At 45.0% G+C, this 19,486-nt stretch overlaps 1 protein-coding gene across 5 annotated transcripts in view; it reads left to right on the top strand.

Moving 5' to 3' along the window:
* INTS14 (integrator complex subunit 14) overlaps nt 1-19,486 on the top strand; it is a 28,932-nt gene continuing 9,446 nt past the window's right edge. The window contains exons 1-9 of one of the 5 annotated variants that reach the window (XM_077263296.1): nt 1-247; nt 2,458-2,718; nt 3,637-3,744; nt 4,388-4,543; nt 16,821-16,939; nt 17,028-17,170; nt 18,553-18,645; nt 18,724-18,868; nt 19,316-19,449. In XM_077263296.1, coding sequence (XP_077119411.1) covers nt 2,497-2,718; nt 3,637-3,744; nt 4,388-4,543; nt 16,821-16,939; nt 17,028-17,170; nt 18,553-18,645; nt 18,724-18,868; nt 19,316-19,449 — 1,120 coding nt within the window. In that variant the 5' untranslated portion in view covers nt 1-247; nt 2,458-2,496. Of the gene's footprint in view, nt 518-788; nt 875-915; nt 1,025-2,457; nt 2,719-3,636; nt 3,745-4,387; nt 4,544-16,820; nt 16,940-17,027; nt 17,171-18,552; nt 18,646-18,723; nt 18,869-19,315; nt 19,450-19,486 lie in introns of those variants that run through there. The other 4 variants (XM_077263299.1, XM_077263297.1, XM_077263300.1 and 1 more) reach the window with 4 other exon arrangements.

Genomic DNA, 19,486 nt, shown 5'->3' on the forward strand with positions numbered 1-19,486 from the left:
ACACACAGCACCCAACACAAACTCCCCCAGTCACACACAGCCCCTCACAGTCTCCCCAGTCACACACAGCCCCCCCCCCCCCCTGCAAACTCCCCCAGGCAAACACACACACACTCCTCGCAGTCACACACAGCCTCGCGAGACAGGAACGTCGTTGTGGAGCCGCCGTGTTTCATAGGGGAACACATTTGTTGATGCACAGCGACCGGACCGCTGTTAAAATCCTGCCGGGCTGAGAAGCTGAACGGTGAGTGAGGGAGTGAGTAGTAATTGTTGAATGAGTCTAGTACACAACTATATGAATTGGCGCAGGGCATTCTGGTACTCGTAGTTCCACACTGCACCGGCATGTACGGTCTGTATCACCTACGCAGGAATCTGTGCTGCCTGGAACTTGTACTGCAGCACATGTAAACCCCATACAGTCCACCATACAGCTAATAACACAGGTCCAGTGGATTTGTGTCCTGGGATGTGAATTACCATCACTTCTACTTAAAGGGGTCCTCCATGTCTGGTGAGGAGTTGTGTAACTTTCACATATACTTAGTCTTTTTCCTCTGCATTGTCTAGACCTCTGCTTGCAGTCAGTGAATGAACTTTGTCCTTGTTTACATCCCAAACGGAAAATCAGTTTTTCTCATTTCCAGCTGACACGAGTGCACGGCTCCTGGTCACATCTGTGATCTGCTACTGATTCTCAAACCAGAAGATCCTGTTTACATAAATGCTTCTATTCCCTAACAGCAAGCAGAGATAGTCAGCCTGGGGAGGATTGTAACCAAAAAAGAGCCGAATCACCAAGACGGACGTTTTGTGAATGGGTTTTGACACAGGTTGTGCTGAGGTGTGATGCGCCCAATTCATTAAGAGGGTGCGTGCAGCTTTAAATGAATTTGGTGCATTTTCTGCTGCTGATGTGCCGGGATCAGAGCTGGGCTTCACAGGAATGGAGAAAGCACCAGCGGCGCTCTACCAAAGTCCAAAGCTCCATGGAACCTACTTGAAGACAATCCAGTAAATCGTAAGAGACAGAATCCAAGTCCTGGGGGGAAAAGTAAAACAATATTTATTCTGCCATCTAAATGGTAACATTTCAACCTATGAAAAAGGTCTTGATAAATCCAGGACTTGGGCGCTGTCTGTTACTATTTACCGGAACTGTTCTTCAATCAGGGACCAAAGTAGATTTTAGTCTTAATTTACACCTTTTTTTTGTGTTAGAAATTTATAATGGATGTCAGGCTGCACTACAGTCACATTCACGCCCACTAAGCCCCACTGACTTTTCCAAGAGTTGGCAGAGCTGGCCTAAAAAAGGGCAAAAGTTGCAAAATTTTACCTCAACTATGAATTAGACAAAAATATTGGGACATTTCAACTAGTTCTATGCCAGTGGGGGTCTCAGCCATCAGACACCCATGGATCTAAAAGGAAAATATTCTGTGGATAAGTGACGATATTGGCTTATTGAGAATAGAACGTATAGTTAAAGGGAACCTGTCATGTAAAATTACATTATTAAGCTGCAGGAAAGTAGTGTTCTAACCGTTCTAACACTGTGCAACTCCAGGGGCTCCATTATAGCCGCCGCTCTCTATACACAGCAGTGACTAGAACCGTGGCGGCGCCCCTTGACTGAAAGAGCGAGCCTGCCTGGGGTAATAAAGTTAATTTCCTCCTGGCAGCGAAGCTTTCAGTGCAGCCACCCCACAGACTCAGAACACTATTAACCTGCAGATTAACCCCATAGCTGCAGGTTAATAGTGTTATTTTACATGACAGATTAATTTTATCTTATAAATTAATAGTACAGCTGAAAATAGGCAAATATGTAAAATATCAGAGAAATCTGCTGCTTTCTCCTCCTGGACTGTCAATTCATGGATAAAATCTGTATTCAGTGAAGACAGATTCTCCCATTACTGAAATAGGAAATGACAATCTGGCGCTTTTAAATTCAAAGGAGGAAGGAGCTATCAGCAGACACAGACATTTTGCTGTGAGTTCTTCTGAAACAACAGTTCTCCATAAAACTTTATGAGCACCAACTGCCATCTCAAAAGAATATCTGAAAAACTGTATTCGGTGAAGATAGATTTTACCCGTGAATTGATAATTTTGAGACTGAATGATCACTCCAGAAGGGAAAGAGAGGGGTTTCTCTAACAAGATATATTACACCGTTTGTTATTTTCACATGTACTATTGAATTATGAAGAACAAATTAAAATTACGGTTCTCTTTGAATGATTACTTTAGATAAATAATTTATTGGTGTGGTTCTGCCCACTGGGACCCTCATTGATTGCCTGAAGCTGCAATATAAGTTCACTGTTCCCCTTTATGCATCACAATGTATCACATATGCTTCTATAAATATACAGTGATATATAAGTTGTGTACTGCAGGTAATTATAATAACTGATTTTGTATTTTTCTGTTTCCACGTTGCAGATTTCTTCATAGTTTTTCTGTAACATTAAGACAATCACGATGCCCACTGTGGTGGTGATGGATGTGTCCCTCTCCATGACGCGGCCAGTCCCAGTGGAGGGGACAGAGGACTTTCAGCGTAAGCACCTGGCAGCCCATGGCCTCACTATGCTCTTTGAACACATGGCAACCAACTACAAGCTGGAGTTTACTGCACTAGTGGTCTTCTCTTCCTTGTGGGAGCTGATGGTGCCTTTCACCAGAGACTACAACACCCTTCAGGTAGGTTGTCAAGAGAGCAAAAGCCAAATAGATAATGATAGAAAATCTCCCCTTCTCAGGATAAGTGCACCTTAGTTTATATCATGCCTTTTGCTGATCTAAGACATTATTCATTTAAGGGCTGTGCCTACGCCTTCCTCAGTCTGTATAACCATGAATTTCCATTGTCAATTATGTCCATGACATTGGTTGGATAGAGGTAGGGAACCCCATCAGCAACCTGCAGTGAGATTCTGGGGTGCCAATGAGTTGCTATGGCAGCTAGAGGGGCCTTTTAAAATGACCCCAGGGTGTGCAATATGTAAGATAATGTGGACCTTTTTTATCTTGTTCTTCCAATATAGAAATTAAAGTGCATCAATTGTCCTGTGTACCTTTCATAAAGCTGCTCTCCATGTATGAACAGCGTTACATTCACCTCTTTGGGTCTGTAGGAGTCGTCATGCACGTGTGCTCCGTGACTGTTCCTCCATTTATATTATGAATAGTGATGAGCGAATATACTCGTTATTCGAGATTTCCCGAGCACGCTCAGGTGACCTCCGAGTGTTTTTTAGTGCTCGGAGATTTAGTTTTCCTCGCCTCAGCTGAATGATTTACAGCTGCTAGACAGCTTGATTACATTTGGGGATTCCCTAGCAACCAGGCAACCCCCACATGTACTTATGCTGGCTAACAGATGTAAATCATTCAGCTGTGGCAACAAAAACTAAATCTCCGAGCACTAAAAAACACTCAGAGGACCCCCGAGCTTGCTCGAGAAATCTCAAGCAACGAGTATACGCGCTCATCACTAATTATGAAAGCTTTTCTTTTTAGTGCATTTATTTACAATATAATCATAGGAAGCAGCAATATGTTTTACTTGTAATTTTTTTTTTTCAGGAATTTTTTACTTTTATATTTTTTTTGTTGCAGGAAGCGTTGAGTAATATTGATGATTATGACAAGACTTGCTTAGAGTCAGCACTGCAAGGCGTGTCCAGTGTGGTCCAACAAGAATGGGGGGCCTCTATTCCCTGCCAGGTAATTTCAGATATCCCAAGTAAATGCTGCAGTTTAACCCTAAAGGAGTGACAATTTTGTAGATTAGAGTGTACAGTCTTTGGATGAAAGTCATTCTATGTGACTGCAGACTTCCAAATATTTATAGTGGGCGCACTGTATTCTCAGGATTCTCCGGTGTTGCTGTTGAAAGTGGACGCAAATACATGCTGTCAGCTGCCGACTAGACGTGCTTGGTCTTTCTGAATACAAGTGAGATGAGCGAGGCCGGGCACGTTTAGTCAGACTGTGGCCAGAAGTATGCACCTCACTTACTTACAGTTATGAGACTAGGGGGTCTCACTGGCAACACCAGAGAGTCCTGACTGTGCTCGCTGTAAGGATTCAGAAGTTTGCGGTCACATAGAGTGACTGCAGATTTTCATCAGAAGAGTGGACAACCCCTTTAAGGTAGTGTATATTTTTTCTCCATCATTTTTTTTTTATTTAAGGTTTTTTTTAATCTGTCAAAGCAATGTATTGGAAGAGTATTCTGAACTACTGAAATTCTTCCTACAGATATTTGTTGCATTGTACTGATTTATATTATTATGATTAATATTGTGACTGCTGTTGTTACACTGTACTGATTATTTCACTGTCTGCCTCATGTTACTCTTGTCAGGTCGTGCTGGTTACAGACGGATGCCTGGGCATCGGAAGGGGCTCTCTTCACAACTCCCTGTCATCTTTAAACCAGCGCAGCGAGAGCAACCGCTTTCCTCTGCCCTTCCCTTTCCCATCTAAGCTATACATTATGTGCATGGCAAATCTAGAAGAGGTAAGAAAATGCACATTAGATCAGGAATGTGTTCAACACATGTATGCAAATTTCAGTTTCTTCATTGTAGAATTATCATAAATACAGTCATGGCCAAAAGTATTGACACCCCTGCAATTCTGTCAGATAATACTCAGTTTCTTCCTGAAAATGATTGCAAACACAAATTCTTTGGTATTATTATCTTCATTTTATTTGTCTTAAATGAAAAAACACAAAAAGAATTGCCCTAAAGGCAAATTGGAGATAATTCCACACCAAACATAAAAAAGGGGGTGGACAAAAGTATTGGCACCGTTTGAAAAATCATGTGAAGATTCTCTAATTTGCGTAATTAACAGCACCTGTAACTTACCTGTGGCACCTAACAGGTGTTGGCAATAACTAAATCACACTTGCAGCCAGTTGACATGGATTAAAGTTGACTCAACCTCTGTCCCGTGTCCTTGCGTGTACCACATTGAGCATGGAGAAAAGAAAGAAGACCAAAGAACTGTCTGAGGACTTGAGAAACCAAATTGTGAGGAAGCATGAGCAATCTCAAGGCTACAAGTCCATCTCCAAAGACCTGAATGTTCCTGTGTCTACCGTGCGCAGTGTCATCAAGAAGTTTAAAGCCCATGGCACTGTGACTAACCTCCCTAGATGTGGACGGAAAAGAAAAATTGACAAGAGATTTCAACGCAAGATTGTGCGGATGTTGGATAAAGAACCTCGACTAACATCCAAACAAGTTCAAGCTGCCCTGCAGTCCGAGGGTACAACAGTGTCAACCCGTACTATCCGTCGGCATCTGAATGAAAAGGGATTGTATGGTAGGAGACCCAGGAGAACCCCACTTCTTACCCCGAGACATAAAAAAGCCAGGCTGGAGTTTGCCAAAACTTACCTGAAAAAGCCTAAAACGTTTTGGAAGAATGTTCTCTGGTCAGATGAGACAAAAGTAGAGCTTTTTGGGCAAAGGCATCAACATAGAGTTTACAGGAGAAAAAAAGAGGCATTCAAAGAAAAGAACACGGTCCCTACAGTCAAACATGGCGGAGGTTCCCTGATGTTTTGGGGTTGCTTTGCTGCCTCTGGCACTGGACTGCTTGACCGTGTGCATGGCATTATGAAGTCTGAAGACTACCAACAAATGTTGCAGCATAATGTAGGGCCCAGTGTGAGAAAGCTGGGTCTCCCTCAGAGGTCATGGGTCTTCCAGCAGGACAATAACCCAAAACACACTTCAAAAAACACTAGAAAATGGTTTGAGAGAAAGCACTGGAGACTTCTAAGGTGGCCAGCAATGAGTCCAGACCTGAATCCCATAGAACACCTGTGGAGAGATCTAAAAATGGCAGTTTGGAGAAGGCACCCTTCATATATCAGGGACCTGGAGCAGTTTGCCAAAGAAAAATGGTCTAAAATTCCAGCAGAGCATTGTAAGAAACTCATTGATGGTTACCTGAAGCGGTTGGTCGCGTTTATTTTGGCTAAAGGTTGTGCAACCAAGTATTAGGCTGAGGGTGCCAATACTTTTGTCTGGCCCATTTTTGGAGTTTTGTGTGAAATGATCAATGTTTTGCTTTTTGCTTCATTCTCTTTTGTGTTTTTTCATTTAAGACAAATTAAATGAAGATAATAATACCGAAGAATTTGTGTTTGCAATCATTTTCAGGAAGAAACTGAGTATTATCTGACAGAATTGCAGGGGTGTCAATACTTTTTGCCATGACTGTAAATGTTTAATCTCTTTGAAGTTAGAGAACAGAGACTTTTTTTGTTTTAAATCAATCGCCCTCCCTAAATTTTAGACAAAGCTTTAAACATGGATTATAATCATCTAGGTTCATATTTATTTCTTTGATGTGGCAAACGTAGAACAAGTTGGGAGTAATTATTGTATGCGGTTACATTTCTTTTTGAGTCACAGGCACTTACCCACGTGATCAAAATTGTTTGTCCCCCTCGTTTAATGACAGAAAAATCCACAATGGTCACAGAAATAACTTGAATCTGACAAAAGTAATAATAAATTAAAAATCTATGAAAATGTACAAATGAAAGTCAGACATTGCTTTTCAACCATGCTTCCACAGAATTTGTAAAAAACGAAAACTCATGAAATAGGCCAGGACAGAAATGATGGTACCCCTAACTTAATATTTTGTTCCACAACCTTTTGAGGCAATAACTGCAATCAAACGATTCCTGTAACTGTCAATGAGACTTCTGCACCTCTTGACAGGTATTTTGGTTTGGCCCACTCCTCAAGAGCACACTGCTCCAGTTGTCTCGTGTTTGAAGGTTGCCTTCTCCAGACGGCATGTTTCAGCTCTTTCCAAAGATGCTCCATAGGATTTAGGTCAGGGCTCATAGAAGGCCTCTTCAGAATAGTCCAGTGTTTTCCTCTTAGCCGTTCTTGGGTGTTTTTAGCTGTGTGTTTTGGGTCATTATCCTGTTGCAAGACCCATAACCTGGGACTGAGACCAAGCTTTCTGACACTGGGCAGCACATTTCTCTCTAGAATCCCTTGATAGTCTTGAGATTTTATTGTACCCTGCACAGATTCTAGACACCCTGTGCCAGATGCAGCAAAGCAGCCCCAGAACATAACAGAGCCTCCTCCATGTTTCACAGTAGGGACAGTGTTCTTTTCTTGATATGCTTCATTTTTCCATCTGTGAACATAGAGCCGATATGCCTCACCAAAAAGTTCAATTTTTGTCTCATCTGTTCATAGGACATTCTCCGAGAAGCTTTGTGGCTTGTCAACATGTAGTTTGGCAAATTCCAGTCTGGCTTTTTTATGATTTTTTTTTTCAACAATGGTGTCCTCCTTGGTTGTCTCCCATGAAGTCCACTTTGGCTCATACAACGACGGATGGTGCGATCTGACACTGATGTTCCTTGAGCTTGAAGTTCACCTTTAATCTGTTTAGAAGTTTTTCTGGGCTCTTTTGTTACCATTCGTATTATCCATCTCTTTGATTTGTCAGCAATTTTCCTCCTGCGGCCACATCCACGGAGGTTGGCTACAGTCCCATGGATCTTACATTTCTGAATAATATGTGAACTGTATTCACAGAAACATCAAACTGCTTGGAGATGGTCTTATAACTTTTACCTTTAACTTGTTTGTCTATAATTTTCTTTCTAATCTCCTTAGACAATTCTTTCCTTCGCTTCCTCTGGTCCATGTTGAGTGTGATACTCACTGTGCTATTTGGTGATATGGTGTGTATCTGTAGCCCTACATACAGGCCCACTTGCTGATTCCTGTAGACACCTGTGATGCTAGTTAGTGGACACACTATGATTTAACATGTCCCTTTTGTCACATTATTTTCTGGGGTGCCATCATTTCTGTCCAGGCCTATTTTATGAGTTCTATTTTTCTTTAACCCCTTTCTGCCAGCTGACGGAATATTACGTCAGCTGGCAGATCCCCTGCTTTGAGGTGGGCTCCGGCAGTGAGCCCACCTCAAAGCCGCGACATGTCAGCTGTTTTGTACAGCTGACATGTGCGCGCAATGTGCGCGAGCGGAATCACGATCCGCCCGCGCCCATTAACTAGTTAAATGCCGCCGTCAAACGCTGACAGCGGCATTTAACTAGCGCTCCCGGCCTCGCGGCCGGAAGTGCTCGCACCGCGACCCCCATCATATGATCGGGGGTCATCGGTGCATTGCCATAACAACCAAACTATGGTTGTTGATGGCCGATTGTTTTGAGCGCCACCCTGTGGTCGGCGTTCAAAGCAACCCTGCATTTCTGCTACATAGAGGTGATCTGTGCTTCACCTCTATGTAGCAGAGCCGATCGTGTTGTACATGCTTCTAGCCTCCTATAAAGGCTATTGAAGCATGCCAAAATTAAAAAAAAAAGTGTTTAAAAATATTAAAAAAATAAAAAATATATAAAAGTTCAAATCACCCCCTTTCGCCCCAATCAAAATAAAACAATAAAAAAAAAAATCAAACCTACACATATTTGGTATCGCCACGCTCAGAATCGCCCGATCTATCAACAAAAACAAAGGATTAACCTGACCGCTAAATGGCGTAGCGAGAAAAAAAGTCAAAACGCCAAAATTACGGTTTTTTTGGTCGCCGTGACATTGCATAAAATGCAATAACGGGCGATCAAAAGAACGTATCTGCACCAAAATGGTATCATTAAAAACGCCAGCTCGGCACGCAAAAAATAAGCCCTCACCCGACCCCAAATCATGAAAAATGGAGACGCTACGGGTATCGGAATATGGCGCAAATTTTTTTTTTTCTTTTAGCAAACTTTGGAATTTTTTTTACCACTTAGATAAAAGAGAACCTATAAATGTTTGGTGTCTATGAACTCGTAATGACCTGGAGAATCAAAATGGCAGGTCAGTTTTAGCATTTGGTGAACCTAGCAAAAAAGCCAAACAAAAAACAAGTGTGAGATTGCACTTTTCTCCTACGCCTCATTGGGTGACACAGGACCATGGGTGTTATACTGCTTGCCACTAGGAGGACACTAAGTAAACACAAAGAGTTAACTCCTCCTCTGCAGTATACACCCCTTGACTGCCCAGTAACGACTCAGTTCTTGCTTAGTGTCTATAGGAGGCACTTGGGTCTGTTCAGACCCCACCATTTATTTTATTTTCTGTAAATTTTTATTTTTTATCTAACGGAGTGAAGGGGGCGACGGACTCCTTTCCAGGGTCCGCTCTCCCCCGAACCATCAACAGGCGAGCATTGCGAGTATACCTCCCCGTTCCTCTCCTGCGACGTATGGGGCACGCCTAACCTAAACCCAGGGCGACGGTTCCTACTCGGTCCCGATCTCCCCCAATATAGGAGGGCGAGCACAGTATATCTCTCATGTGCATGTCCCGGGCTGCACCGCACTCAAGCCCTCACCTCGGCGTCTTGTAGTCCCCACGGTAGCCATAAGTCCCCTGCGACAGGCACATCTGCACGGTGGCACAGCCATAAGTCCCCTGTGGCAGGCACATACGACGCTCTCCATCCCCCGGCGCAGGGAGGACAGATTGAGCTGGAGGCTCGGTGAGTAGTCCCCTCCTCACGCTACAGCGTTGGAGGATGCGGTCTGGGTCCCTGTGGAGAGGCGCCGCTGTTTGGTGCAGCGGCGATCGTTCGGCGCTACACAGCGCCCGCAGGTGCATGCCGCCGGCCGCCTGCAAATTTAGTCCCCGGCTTTTCAGCCGGACTAGGCCGCGTTTGTAATTCCCGCCCACCGCTGGAGCCCCGCCCACCGCTCAGGCGCTTCTCGTTCTGAACGAGAACAGGCCTGCAAATCTCGGCCGCCATCTTGGGTCTCCTCTCCTGCGTGGGATTCTGCAGCAAACGCTTCCTCCTTCCTCCCTGGGGACACCGACACAGGACCGTGGGTAAGCTGCCCTTCCTATAGGGAAACGCTTAACCCCTTCTCTGCATCCACATCCCAGCTAGGCAGTATTTTGGAGGCACAGGCATACACTATGTCTCAATCTAAGGAGGCAAAAAGGGGCAACAAAAAGCACACTGTATTTTTTACCACATGTGCCACTTGCAATTCTTCTTTGCCACCTGCCCACAATACCCCTTTGTGCCAGAACTGTGACCCGGCCTGTGCGCAGCCGCCTTCTGCCACCCCCAATGTCGCCACCGATCCCGCTGAGCCTAACCCTCCTGAGTGGGCCGCGTCCCTGTCACGTTTAATGGAGTCCTTGGTCAAGGCATTGGACTCTTTTCGAGGGTCCTCCTTAAGCCAGAACTCACCTCCGCCGACTGCGACGGAACCTGGCGACGGTGCGGGGCCGTCCGACCACAGGGGGCGAACCGTTCTACGGGACTCTCGGGGTCCAGGAAAAGGACCCTTCCCTCATCTCCCGTACACGCTCTAGCTTCAGCTTCTGTGAGCTCATCTTCTCGCTCCCCCTCCCCTGAGGGTCGCAGCGTACAGGACTCTGTATATGAGTCAGAGGAATCTTTAACCCAAGACTCCTCTATCGGTCAGGAGACACTTGACTCCCTTATTGAGGCAGTCAACAAAACATTAATGGTGGACGACAATTCTGTTTCCTCTCAGGAACACGTTGTATCTTTTAAAAAGACTAAACGCGTCCAAAAGATATTTGCTAATCACCCTGAGCTTCAGGACATTATCCAAAAACACAGGGAGCACCCGGAAAAGCATTTTACGGCTCAAAAAGCCACGGAAGCTAAATATCCTTTCTCAAAGGATCTGGTGAAGGAGTTGCTTCTCTCTCCTTCTGTGGATCCTGCCGTATCGCGACTCGCATCCAAAACAGTCTTATCCCTGTCAGACGGTTCATCAGTCAAAAATCCTTCTGACCGTCAAATTGATTATTTGGCTCGCTCAGTCTTTGAAGTCTCAGGAGCGGCTCTCCTTCCATTTTTTGCAGCTACCTGGGTAGCCAAGGCAATGGTGGCCTGGGCAGACGTGTTTACCTCTACCGTCCATGGCAGTAATCTTCCCCCAGAGACGGCCAGACTAGCTAACCAGGTAGCTCAGGCCAGAGATTTCGTTTTTTAATGCTTCCATAGATGCGGTTAATTGCGCAGCGCAAGCGGCTGAAAACACAATTTCCATCAGGAGGGCCTTATGGCTCCGCGATTGGCGAGCAGATTCTGCTTCTAAAAAGTCGCTGACTTCTCTACCTTACCAAGCGGGCTGTTTATTAGGGGAGAAACTAGACCAGATCATTTCTGATGCTACCGGAGAGAAGAGTAAATTTCTTCCCCAGCAAAAACCTGCCCGGCCTTTTCGGAATCAACAACAGTTTCGATTCCGGTCCTTTCGTAACAACTCCAGTTGGTCCTCCTCTTCCCCCGGTTCGGGACGACGGGAAAACAGAACTTCCCAGGTCTCATACAGACCAAACCGTTCCTGGAAACCCAGACCGAGACCGTCTGCCCCTAAGCCGTCCGCATCCCTTAAACTTTCTACACAATGACTCGTTGGCGTGTCCGGCGGACACCGACAAAGTAGGCGGACGCCTTATTTAGTTCCGTCAAAATTGGCTCTCGGTCGTTCACGACGAGTGGGTCAGAGAGCTCATGTCTTCCAGGAACAAAATCGAGTTTTCTTCCATCCCCCCTCCGCGCTTCTTCCAGTCTTCTCCTCCCAAATCAAGGGCATCACATCTTCTTCAGGCCATACAGGCGCTTCAAAGGGACGGTGTCATCACTCTGGTACCTCGAGATGAAAGGTTCAAGGGGTTTTACTCCAACCTTTTCGTGGTCCCAAAGAAGGACGGAACTATACGGCCCATACTGGACCTCAAACTGCTGAACAAGTTCGTACGGGTCCGACACTTCAGGATGGACTCGCTCCGTTCCGTTGTCGCGTCCCTGGAAATAGTAGAGTTCCTCGCATCCATAGACATCAAGGATGCTTATCTACATATTCCAATTTTATCTTCTCATCAGCAGTTCCTGCGTTTTGCTGTCCAAGAAGAACACTTTCAGTTTGTGGCCTTGCCCTTCGAACTTGCCACCGCCCCCAGAGTCTTCACAAAGGTCATGGCGGCTGTCATGGCCATTCTTCATGCTCGGGGAGTGGTAGTCCTGCCCTATCTGGACGATCTATTAATCAAAGGTCCGTCCCAGTCTGCCTGCGAGGAGTCGGTAAGCATCACCGTAGATTCTCTTTCTCGCCTGGGTTGGAAGATCAACTTCGAGAAATCATCTCAAGTGCTGGCTCAGCAAATCTGCTTCCTGGGCATGATCTTGGACTCTTCCCGCGGGTTAGTCATTCTCCCTCCGTAGAAGGTCTTATCCTTACAACAAGGAGCACGCAAGCTCTCCCGCCCAGTCCTTCACTCCATTCGCTTCGCAATGCGCATCCTCGGGAAAATGGTTGCGGCCATGGAAGCCGTTCTGTTTGCGCAGTTCCATCTCCGTCCCTTGCAACAGGCGCTCCTGTTAGCCTGGGACAGGAGCTCGGTTTCCCTTGACCGTCGTTTTCGCCTGCCCCCACAGGTCAGGCAGACTCTCGGGTGGTGGACGCTACAGTCCTCCCTGAACCAAGGGAAGTCCTTTCTTCCAGTGCGCTGGTTAGTGGTGACCACCGATGCCAGCCTTTTCAGCTGGGGCGCAGTTTTCAATCACCACACGGCGCAGGGTCGTTGGTCCACAAGAGAGTCGCGTCTCCCAATCAATATCTTGAAAATTCGAGCGATCATTCTTGCTTTGCGCAACTTTCACCACCTTCTCGCAGGCCATCCCATCAGAATTCAATCCGACAATGCCACGGCCATGGCGTACATCAACCGACAAGGGGGAACCCGCAGCAGGTCAGCCATGCGCGAAGTCTCCCACATTCTGCGCTGGGCCGAGACCAATCACTCGCTCATCTCGGCGATCCACATACCGGGCGTGGAGAATTGGGAAGCGGACTTCCTCAGTCGCCAAGGTCTTGCCTCGGGTGAGTGGTCCCTCCATCCGGAAGTCTTCCAGCAGATTTGCCTTCGCTCGGGGATGTCGGATGTGGATCTCATGGCCTCGAGGTTCAACAACCAGGTTCCCCAGTTCATTGCTCGTTCCCGCTATCCTTGCGCCATCGGGGCAGATGCTCTGGTCCTGTCGTGGCATCGGTTCCAGCTGCCATACATATTTCCACCTCTTCCTCTGCTTCCAAGAGTCATCAAGAAGATCAGAGCAGAGGGGAGACCGGTGATTCTCGTCGCGCCCGACTGGCCGCGCCGAGCATGGTACGCGGAACTCGTCCAAATGGTCGCCGACACCCCCTGGCGCCTTCCAGATCGCACGGATCTTCTCTCACAGGGCCCAGTTTGCCACCAGAACTCCGGGGCCCTGTCTTTGACGGTGTGGCTGTTGAATCCTGCATTTTAGCCCAAGCTGGATTCTCTCCAGGGGTTTCTTCTACCATGATTCGCGCTAGGAAACTTGTATCCATGCGCATTTATCATCGCACCTGGCGCATCTTCTTTTCATGGTGCAATACTCATGGACGTTCTCCTTTGGTCTTTTCCATTCCGTCCATTCTGGAGTTTCTCCAATCAGGTTTAGAGTCAGGCCTTGCCCTAAGCTCGCTCAAGGGACAAGTGTCCGCATTGTCTGTTCTTTTCCAACGAAAGATCACTTCCAGACTGCAGGTTAAGACGTTCATCCAAGGAGTCTCTCGGGTGGTCCCTCCCTATAGAATGCCTTTGGCGTCATGGGATCTTAACTTGGTTCTCGGAGTTCTTCAGGAGGCCCCTTTCGAACCATTGCAGGACATCTCTCTCTCACCCTCCTCTCATGGAAGGTGGTCTTTCTCGTGACGATTACGTCAATCAGGAGAGTTTCGGAGTTGGCGGCTCTCTCTTGCCGACCCCCCTTCCTGATTTTTCACCCAGACAAGGTTGTTTTGAGAACCTCTCCCCCTTTCCTACCGAAAGTCGTCTCCTCCTTTCATCTAAATGAGGACATTGTCTTGCCGTCATTCTGTCATACTCTGGATGTGGTTAGAGCTCTTCGGCGGTACATAAATCGCACGGCTCCCTTCCGTAAGTCAGATGTCCTGTTTGTGCTTCCGGAGGGACATAGGAAAGGTCTACCTGCCTCAAAGGCCACTCTAGCCAAGTGGATTCGTTCCACTATTCAGGAATCCTATCGTGTCAGGAACACCCCTGTACCAGCAGGGATTAAGGCGCATTCGACTCGGTCTGTTGGTGCTTCTTGGGCCATTCGGCACCAGGCGTCCGCACAACAGCTTTGTAAAGCTGCGACTTGGTCCAGTCTGCATACCTTCACGAAGCACTATCACATCCATACCCAGGCTTCGGCAGACGCTGCCCTCGGCAGGCGCATTCTGCAGACAGCGGTACCTCAGTAAGCCAGTGGTACATGGGGTTTTAGCAGTGCAATTGCTCTCCACCCAGGGACTGCTTTAGGACGTCCCATGGTCCTGTGTCCCCCAATGAGGCATAGGAGAAAAGGAGATTTTTGTGTACTCACCGTAAAATCTTTTTCTCCGAGCCAATCCTTGGGGGACACAGCACCCGCCCTGTTAGCCTATTGGCTGGTTGTTGTTGGTATTTTGTTCCTTTGTTTTGGACTTGTTTACTTGTCTTGGTTTTACTCCTACTGCTTTACTACCGAACTGAGTCGTTACTGGCCAGTCAAGGGGTGTATACTGCAGAGGAGGAGTTAACTCTTTGTGTTTACTTAGTGTCCTCCTAGTGGCAAGCAGCATAACACCCATGGTCCTGTGTCCCCCAATGATTGGCTCGGAGAAAAAGATTTTATGGTGAGTACACAAAAATCTCCTTTTTTTGCAATTTCATCGCACTTGGAATTTTTTTCCCGTTTTCTGTTACATGGCATGGTAAAACCAATGGTATTGTTCAAAAGTACATCTCGTCCCGCAAAAAATAAGCCCTCACATGGCCATATTCACGGAAAAATAAAAAAGTTATGGCTCTGGGAAGGAGGGGAGCGAAAAATGAAAACGAAATAACGAAAAAAGCTCCGGGGGTGAAGGGGTTAAATTCTGTCTAAGCATAGTTGAAAAGCAATGTCTGAGATCACAGATCTTTTATTTATTATTACTTTTGTCCGATTCAAGTTATTTCCGTGACCATTGTGGGTTTTTCTGTCATTAAACGAGGGGTACCAACAATTTTGACCATGTGTGTATAGGTTCTCCCAGAAATGAAAGTTATTCCAAATCCAAAGGATCAGGGATAACTTATTGTTTGCTGGGGCTTCTACCTCTGGCACCCTGAGTGATGCCCAAAATGCAGCTCTGCAAGACCATGGCTTGAATGGAGCAGGGCATAACAAAGCTCCATTGAAGTAATGTTCACAGAATCACTGGGGGTCCCAGTGGTTGGATCCTGCAAGTTATTCCAGATTGTATGGATAATGGAAAACTTTCAATTCTAGGAATTCCCATTAAATGCCCGAGGAGCTGATGGCCATGCATAATGCATTTGCATAAGACATATTGTTGCATGTGTGTTGGAGGCGTACACTTATTACTCTGTCGCCTCATTGGGGGACACAGGACCATTGGTGTTATGCTGCTGTCCACTAGAAGGCGACACTGTGCATAATCTGAAAAAGATTAACCGTGGCTCCTCCTCTGCAGTACACACCCCTGGACGGAGTGAGCTTTCTCCAGTTTTTGCTTAGTGTCGCATAGGAGGCACACCTAAAAAAATTTTTTATTCTGTTTTTTTCTGTACATATTTTTGTTTATACAATGGAGGAACAGATTAGCAGGGAACACATTTTCTAAATATCTTATAACTAGAAAAACTAGTGGGGTACAAATGATCTGGAAGGGATATATCACTACTAGAAAACAGAAGGGGAGAACTCCATTGTGTGACCCTCACTATCAGGTCAGAAAACTTAACTTGTATTCAGTAACAAAATAATTCCCTGTGAAGAGAGGTCTTGGAGACATGCAACAAAAAAGGGATCACCATCATCTCTGCATGTTTTGTCCCTTTCTCTGATGACACCATGTATACGGTGAAATTTATGGGACTTATGTTTTAATCTGAGTGCCTTTCTTCCTGCAGAGATGACACCCCTGGGTGTCATCATGTGATAATTAGAAGCAATCCCCTTTTCAATATATAGAATGTTAGCAGATTAGGGGCAAATCTTTTTTAAATCCTTCACCTGTAATAACCTCATTTTATTTTGTTACTGAATAAAAGTTAAGTTTTCTGACCTGTTAGCGAGGGTCACACAATGTGGTTCTCCCATTGTTTTCTGTATGTTATAACTAACTGTAATTTTATGGTCACAGAACCTTTGCTCACTCTTACCAGTGGTCTACATAATCATAAACAGACATGCAGAGATGATGGTGATCACTTTTTTGTTGCATGTCTCCAAGCCCTTTCTTCACAGGGAATCCATATAACTTCCCAGGAGTCCTTAGAACTACCAGAATGCAAAAGTGGTGGGTTAAGAATTTTTAGTGACTCAGTGACATGGTCACAGAATGAAAATTTGTTTTTCTTTATTATAATTTTTTTAAACTCTCACAAACAACAATTTTGGATGTCAAAAATGTCATAAATTTAACACAAAAGAATAAAAAAGTAATGTCAGTATGGTCATCAATTCTTTGCTGGTCTTAGTAACTAGGGGTATTTGGGCTTCTTTGATTGCAAAATTGTGATGGGGGCTGTCACTTGAAGTCAGGAGATGATTTTCACTGTTCTGTTATATTAGTAATTATATGTTACTTTATGATTCTTATGTTATTGAAAAGTTGCATGTATTTAACTATCACATTACATGTTTTATGTAACCAGCTCCAAAATTCTGATTCATTGGATTGTCTTGAGCGGCTTATTGATCTGAATAATGGAGAAGGTCAGATCTTCACAATTGATGGCCCTCTGTGCTTAAAGAACGTTCAGTCCATGTTTGGGTAAGTAGTCTGTATATTGCTGTCTGTGGCATTGATTTACACTTGTGGGAGGGTAGATCAAGTATTGTTCTATTTCATTATCTTACAGGAAGCTCATTGATGTGGCATACACACCATTCCATGCGGTCCTCAAGTGTGGGAACCTGTCTTCAGATGTCCAAGTGTTTCCTAGGCCTGAACCAGTTGTCATAGACGAGGAGGTAGACCCTGTGCCTAAATCCATTAATACAGGTAACCGGTTGCAGACAAAATAATGTCAGCAATTGTTCACATATACCTGTAGAAGTGTTGCACAAAACTGTACCTCCATTACATTTTAGAAATTGCATGTTAACACATGATTTTACCGCCAACCTGTTTTTATGCTTTTTTCCCTTGTATTAGCTGATTTTTCCAAGGGAAGTTGCATACTCCTGAAACAACCCCTTTAAACATGTATTCTCAGGTTATTAAATTACTTGTTTTATGTAACCAGCTCCAAATTTCTGAGTCATTGGAATGTCTTGAGCAACTTATTGATCTGAATAATGGAAAAGATCAGAACATTAAATTAAGCAAGTTTGCAATTGACTTTTTTATCTTTCTCCTGATGTGAGAGCTTTTTTATCTTACATAGTCTTCAGCTGGTTTCCATGCAACTTGGCCACCAGTGCTTGCCCATATCCTGGTCAAGTGTGTGCAGTAGTTGCATTGAAGGAGAGGGGTTAATTCTTAACATCTCGGTCATCTCTCTCCAGCCCACTTTCTATACAGCAATTAGCTGCTCCCCTCGCACACCTCTTTTCCTCTCTTCACCTCCTCCCTTCCACCCACTTATCCCATCCCTCCCATCTCATCTGTCTACTCTCCCCACTCTACTGTCTGTCCACTCTGATCCCCGTTTCTCCTGCCTTCCCTTTTCCCCCCTCCTTTCTCTGCCCTGCCCTCCTCTCCTTTTCTGCCCTCCTCTCCTTTTCTGCCCTCCTCTCCTTTTCTGCCCTCCTCTCCTTTTCTGCCCTCCTTTCCTTCTCTGCCCTCCTCTTCTTCTCTGCCCTCCTATCCCACTCTGCTCTCCCCTCCCTCTCTGCTCCTGATCTCCTATTACAAATCTTGCTAAATCACAAGCCCACAGTTTTCAGAGCAGGTCTTCTAACCATGGCTCATGACTTGGAGCCCTGTGTTTGTTCCAGTGCCTTGTTAAATTTACGTCTAAATACAGGAATCACCGTGTAGACTCCAGAATAAACCACTGATAGACAAATGTGTTACAGCAGAACTTGTGCTGAGCGTTATACTTCTACTAATACTACAACTCTGCTACTCCCCAGAGCTGCCAGGCAAGGAGAGCCTGCCCTGCCAGGGGCCAGGATGTAAGGAGTGTGTATATCTCTGAGCTCATCAAGACACAACTTGAGAATACCCCCTTAATGTGTTGGCTTATATAGTGATGTATTGCCAGTGAGGACAGTATATCAGTGTATGTAATGGCTATATACTATTTTGTATAGCTTTACAGTGATAGTTAATGATTTCCTCCTTGACAGCCACGTATTTATATCTGAAGTTTTTGCAGGATGCTATTCTGTTCGATAGGTATAATAAACTGTATACTCATAGTTCAGGCTGTTTTTCAGAATTAGAAATCGTGGGCTTTATTGACATTGCGGATATCTCAAGCCCTCCTGTCTTGTCCCGTCATTTGGTTCTACCTATTGCCCTTAACAAAGGTGAGTGAGAATAATATGGGATTTAGCTCTCCTCCCACCATTATTCCTTATAATGTGTCCTGCCTTGTTTCCTTATAGAAGGAGATGATTTTGGTGCTGGACTCACAGATGATATTGAGGATGAAAATTCTGCGAGCCAAATTGCTGGCAAAATTCCTAATTTTTGTGTCTTGCTCCATGGTAGTCTGAAGGTGGAAGGCATGGTGGCCTTAGTGCAGCTTGGGTAAGAAAGTCCTTGTTGATTTAGTAGGGTAAACAATTTGTTAGTAAATCTGCCGTATCCTTTTCAGATGAGATGTAGAATTACATGCAGACAATTAAAGTAATGGCCGTCCAAGTAGTCCATGGATGGAGCAGACCTTCTTTATAGCTGCGTCCAGCATTGCATAGGCTTATGTATATTTTGTTGTTAGGACTCAGTAAAGAAGAATGTTTCAAGTGTCGCGTTAATTGCCTATTAAGTGCCATTGACCACTATCAGAAGTGATCAAACTGCATCTCTATGCTCCAGTGTAGACCATATTGGTCACATCTACAAATTTGGAAATGGTGACTGTAAAGCTGACTTACCAACAGATAGCTATGGTGTAGTAAAGGGGAATAATTCTTGGGAAACCCAGGTTGTATATGGTTTTTCGTTATCTGTATTTCTTTCCTATCTTCTCTAAAGACCAGACTGGCATGGGATGCTCTATTCTCAAGCTGATAGTAAGAAGAAATCAAATTTAATGATGTCATTATTTGAGCTTGGTATTGAGCCACTACCATGGCTGGGAAAAACTTCTCAGCTTGGACCCATATCAGGTATGATTTAGAAAATAAACTAAATACTTGTTTCTAT

Source organism: Ranitomeya variabilis, chromosome 5 (assembly GCF_051348905.1).
Source record: "Ranitomeya variabilis isolate aRanVar5 chromosome 5, aRanVar5.hap1, whole genome shotgun sequence".
Taxonomy (NCBI): domain Eukaryota; kingdom Metazoa; phylum Chordata; class Amphibia; order Anura; family Dendrobatidae; genus Ranitomeya; species Ranitomeya variabilis.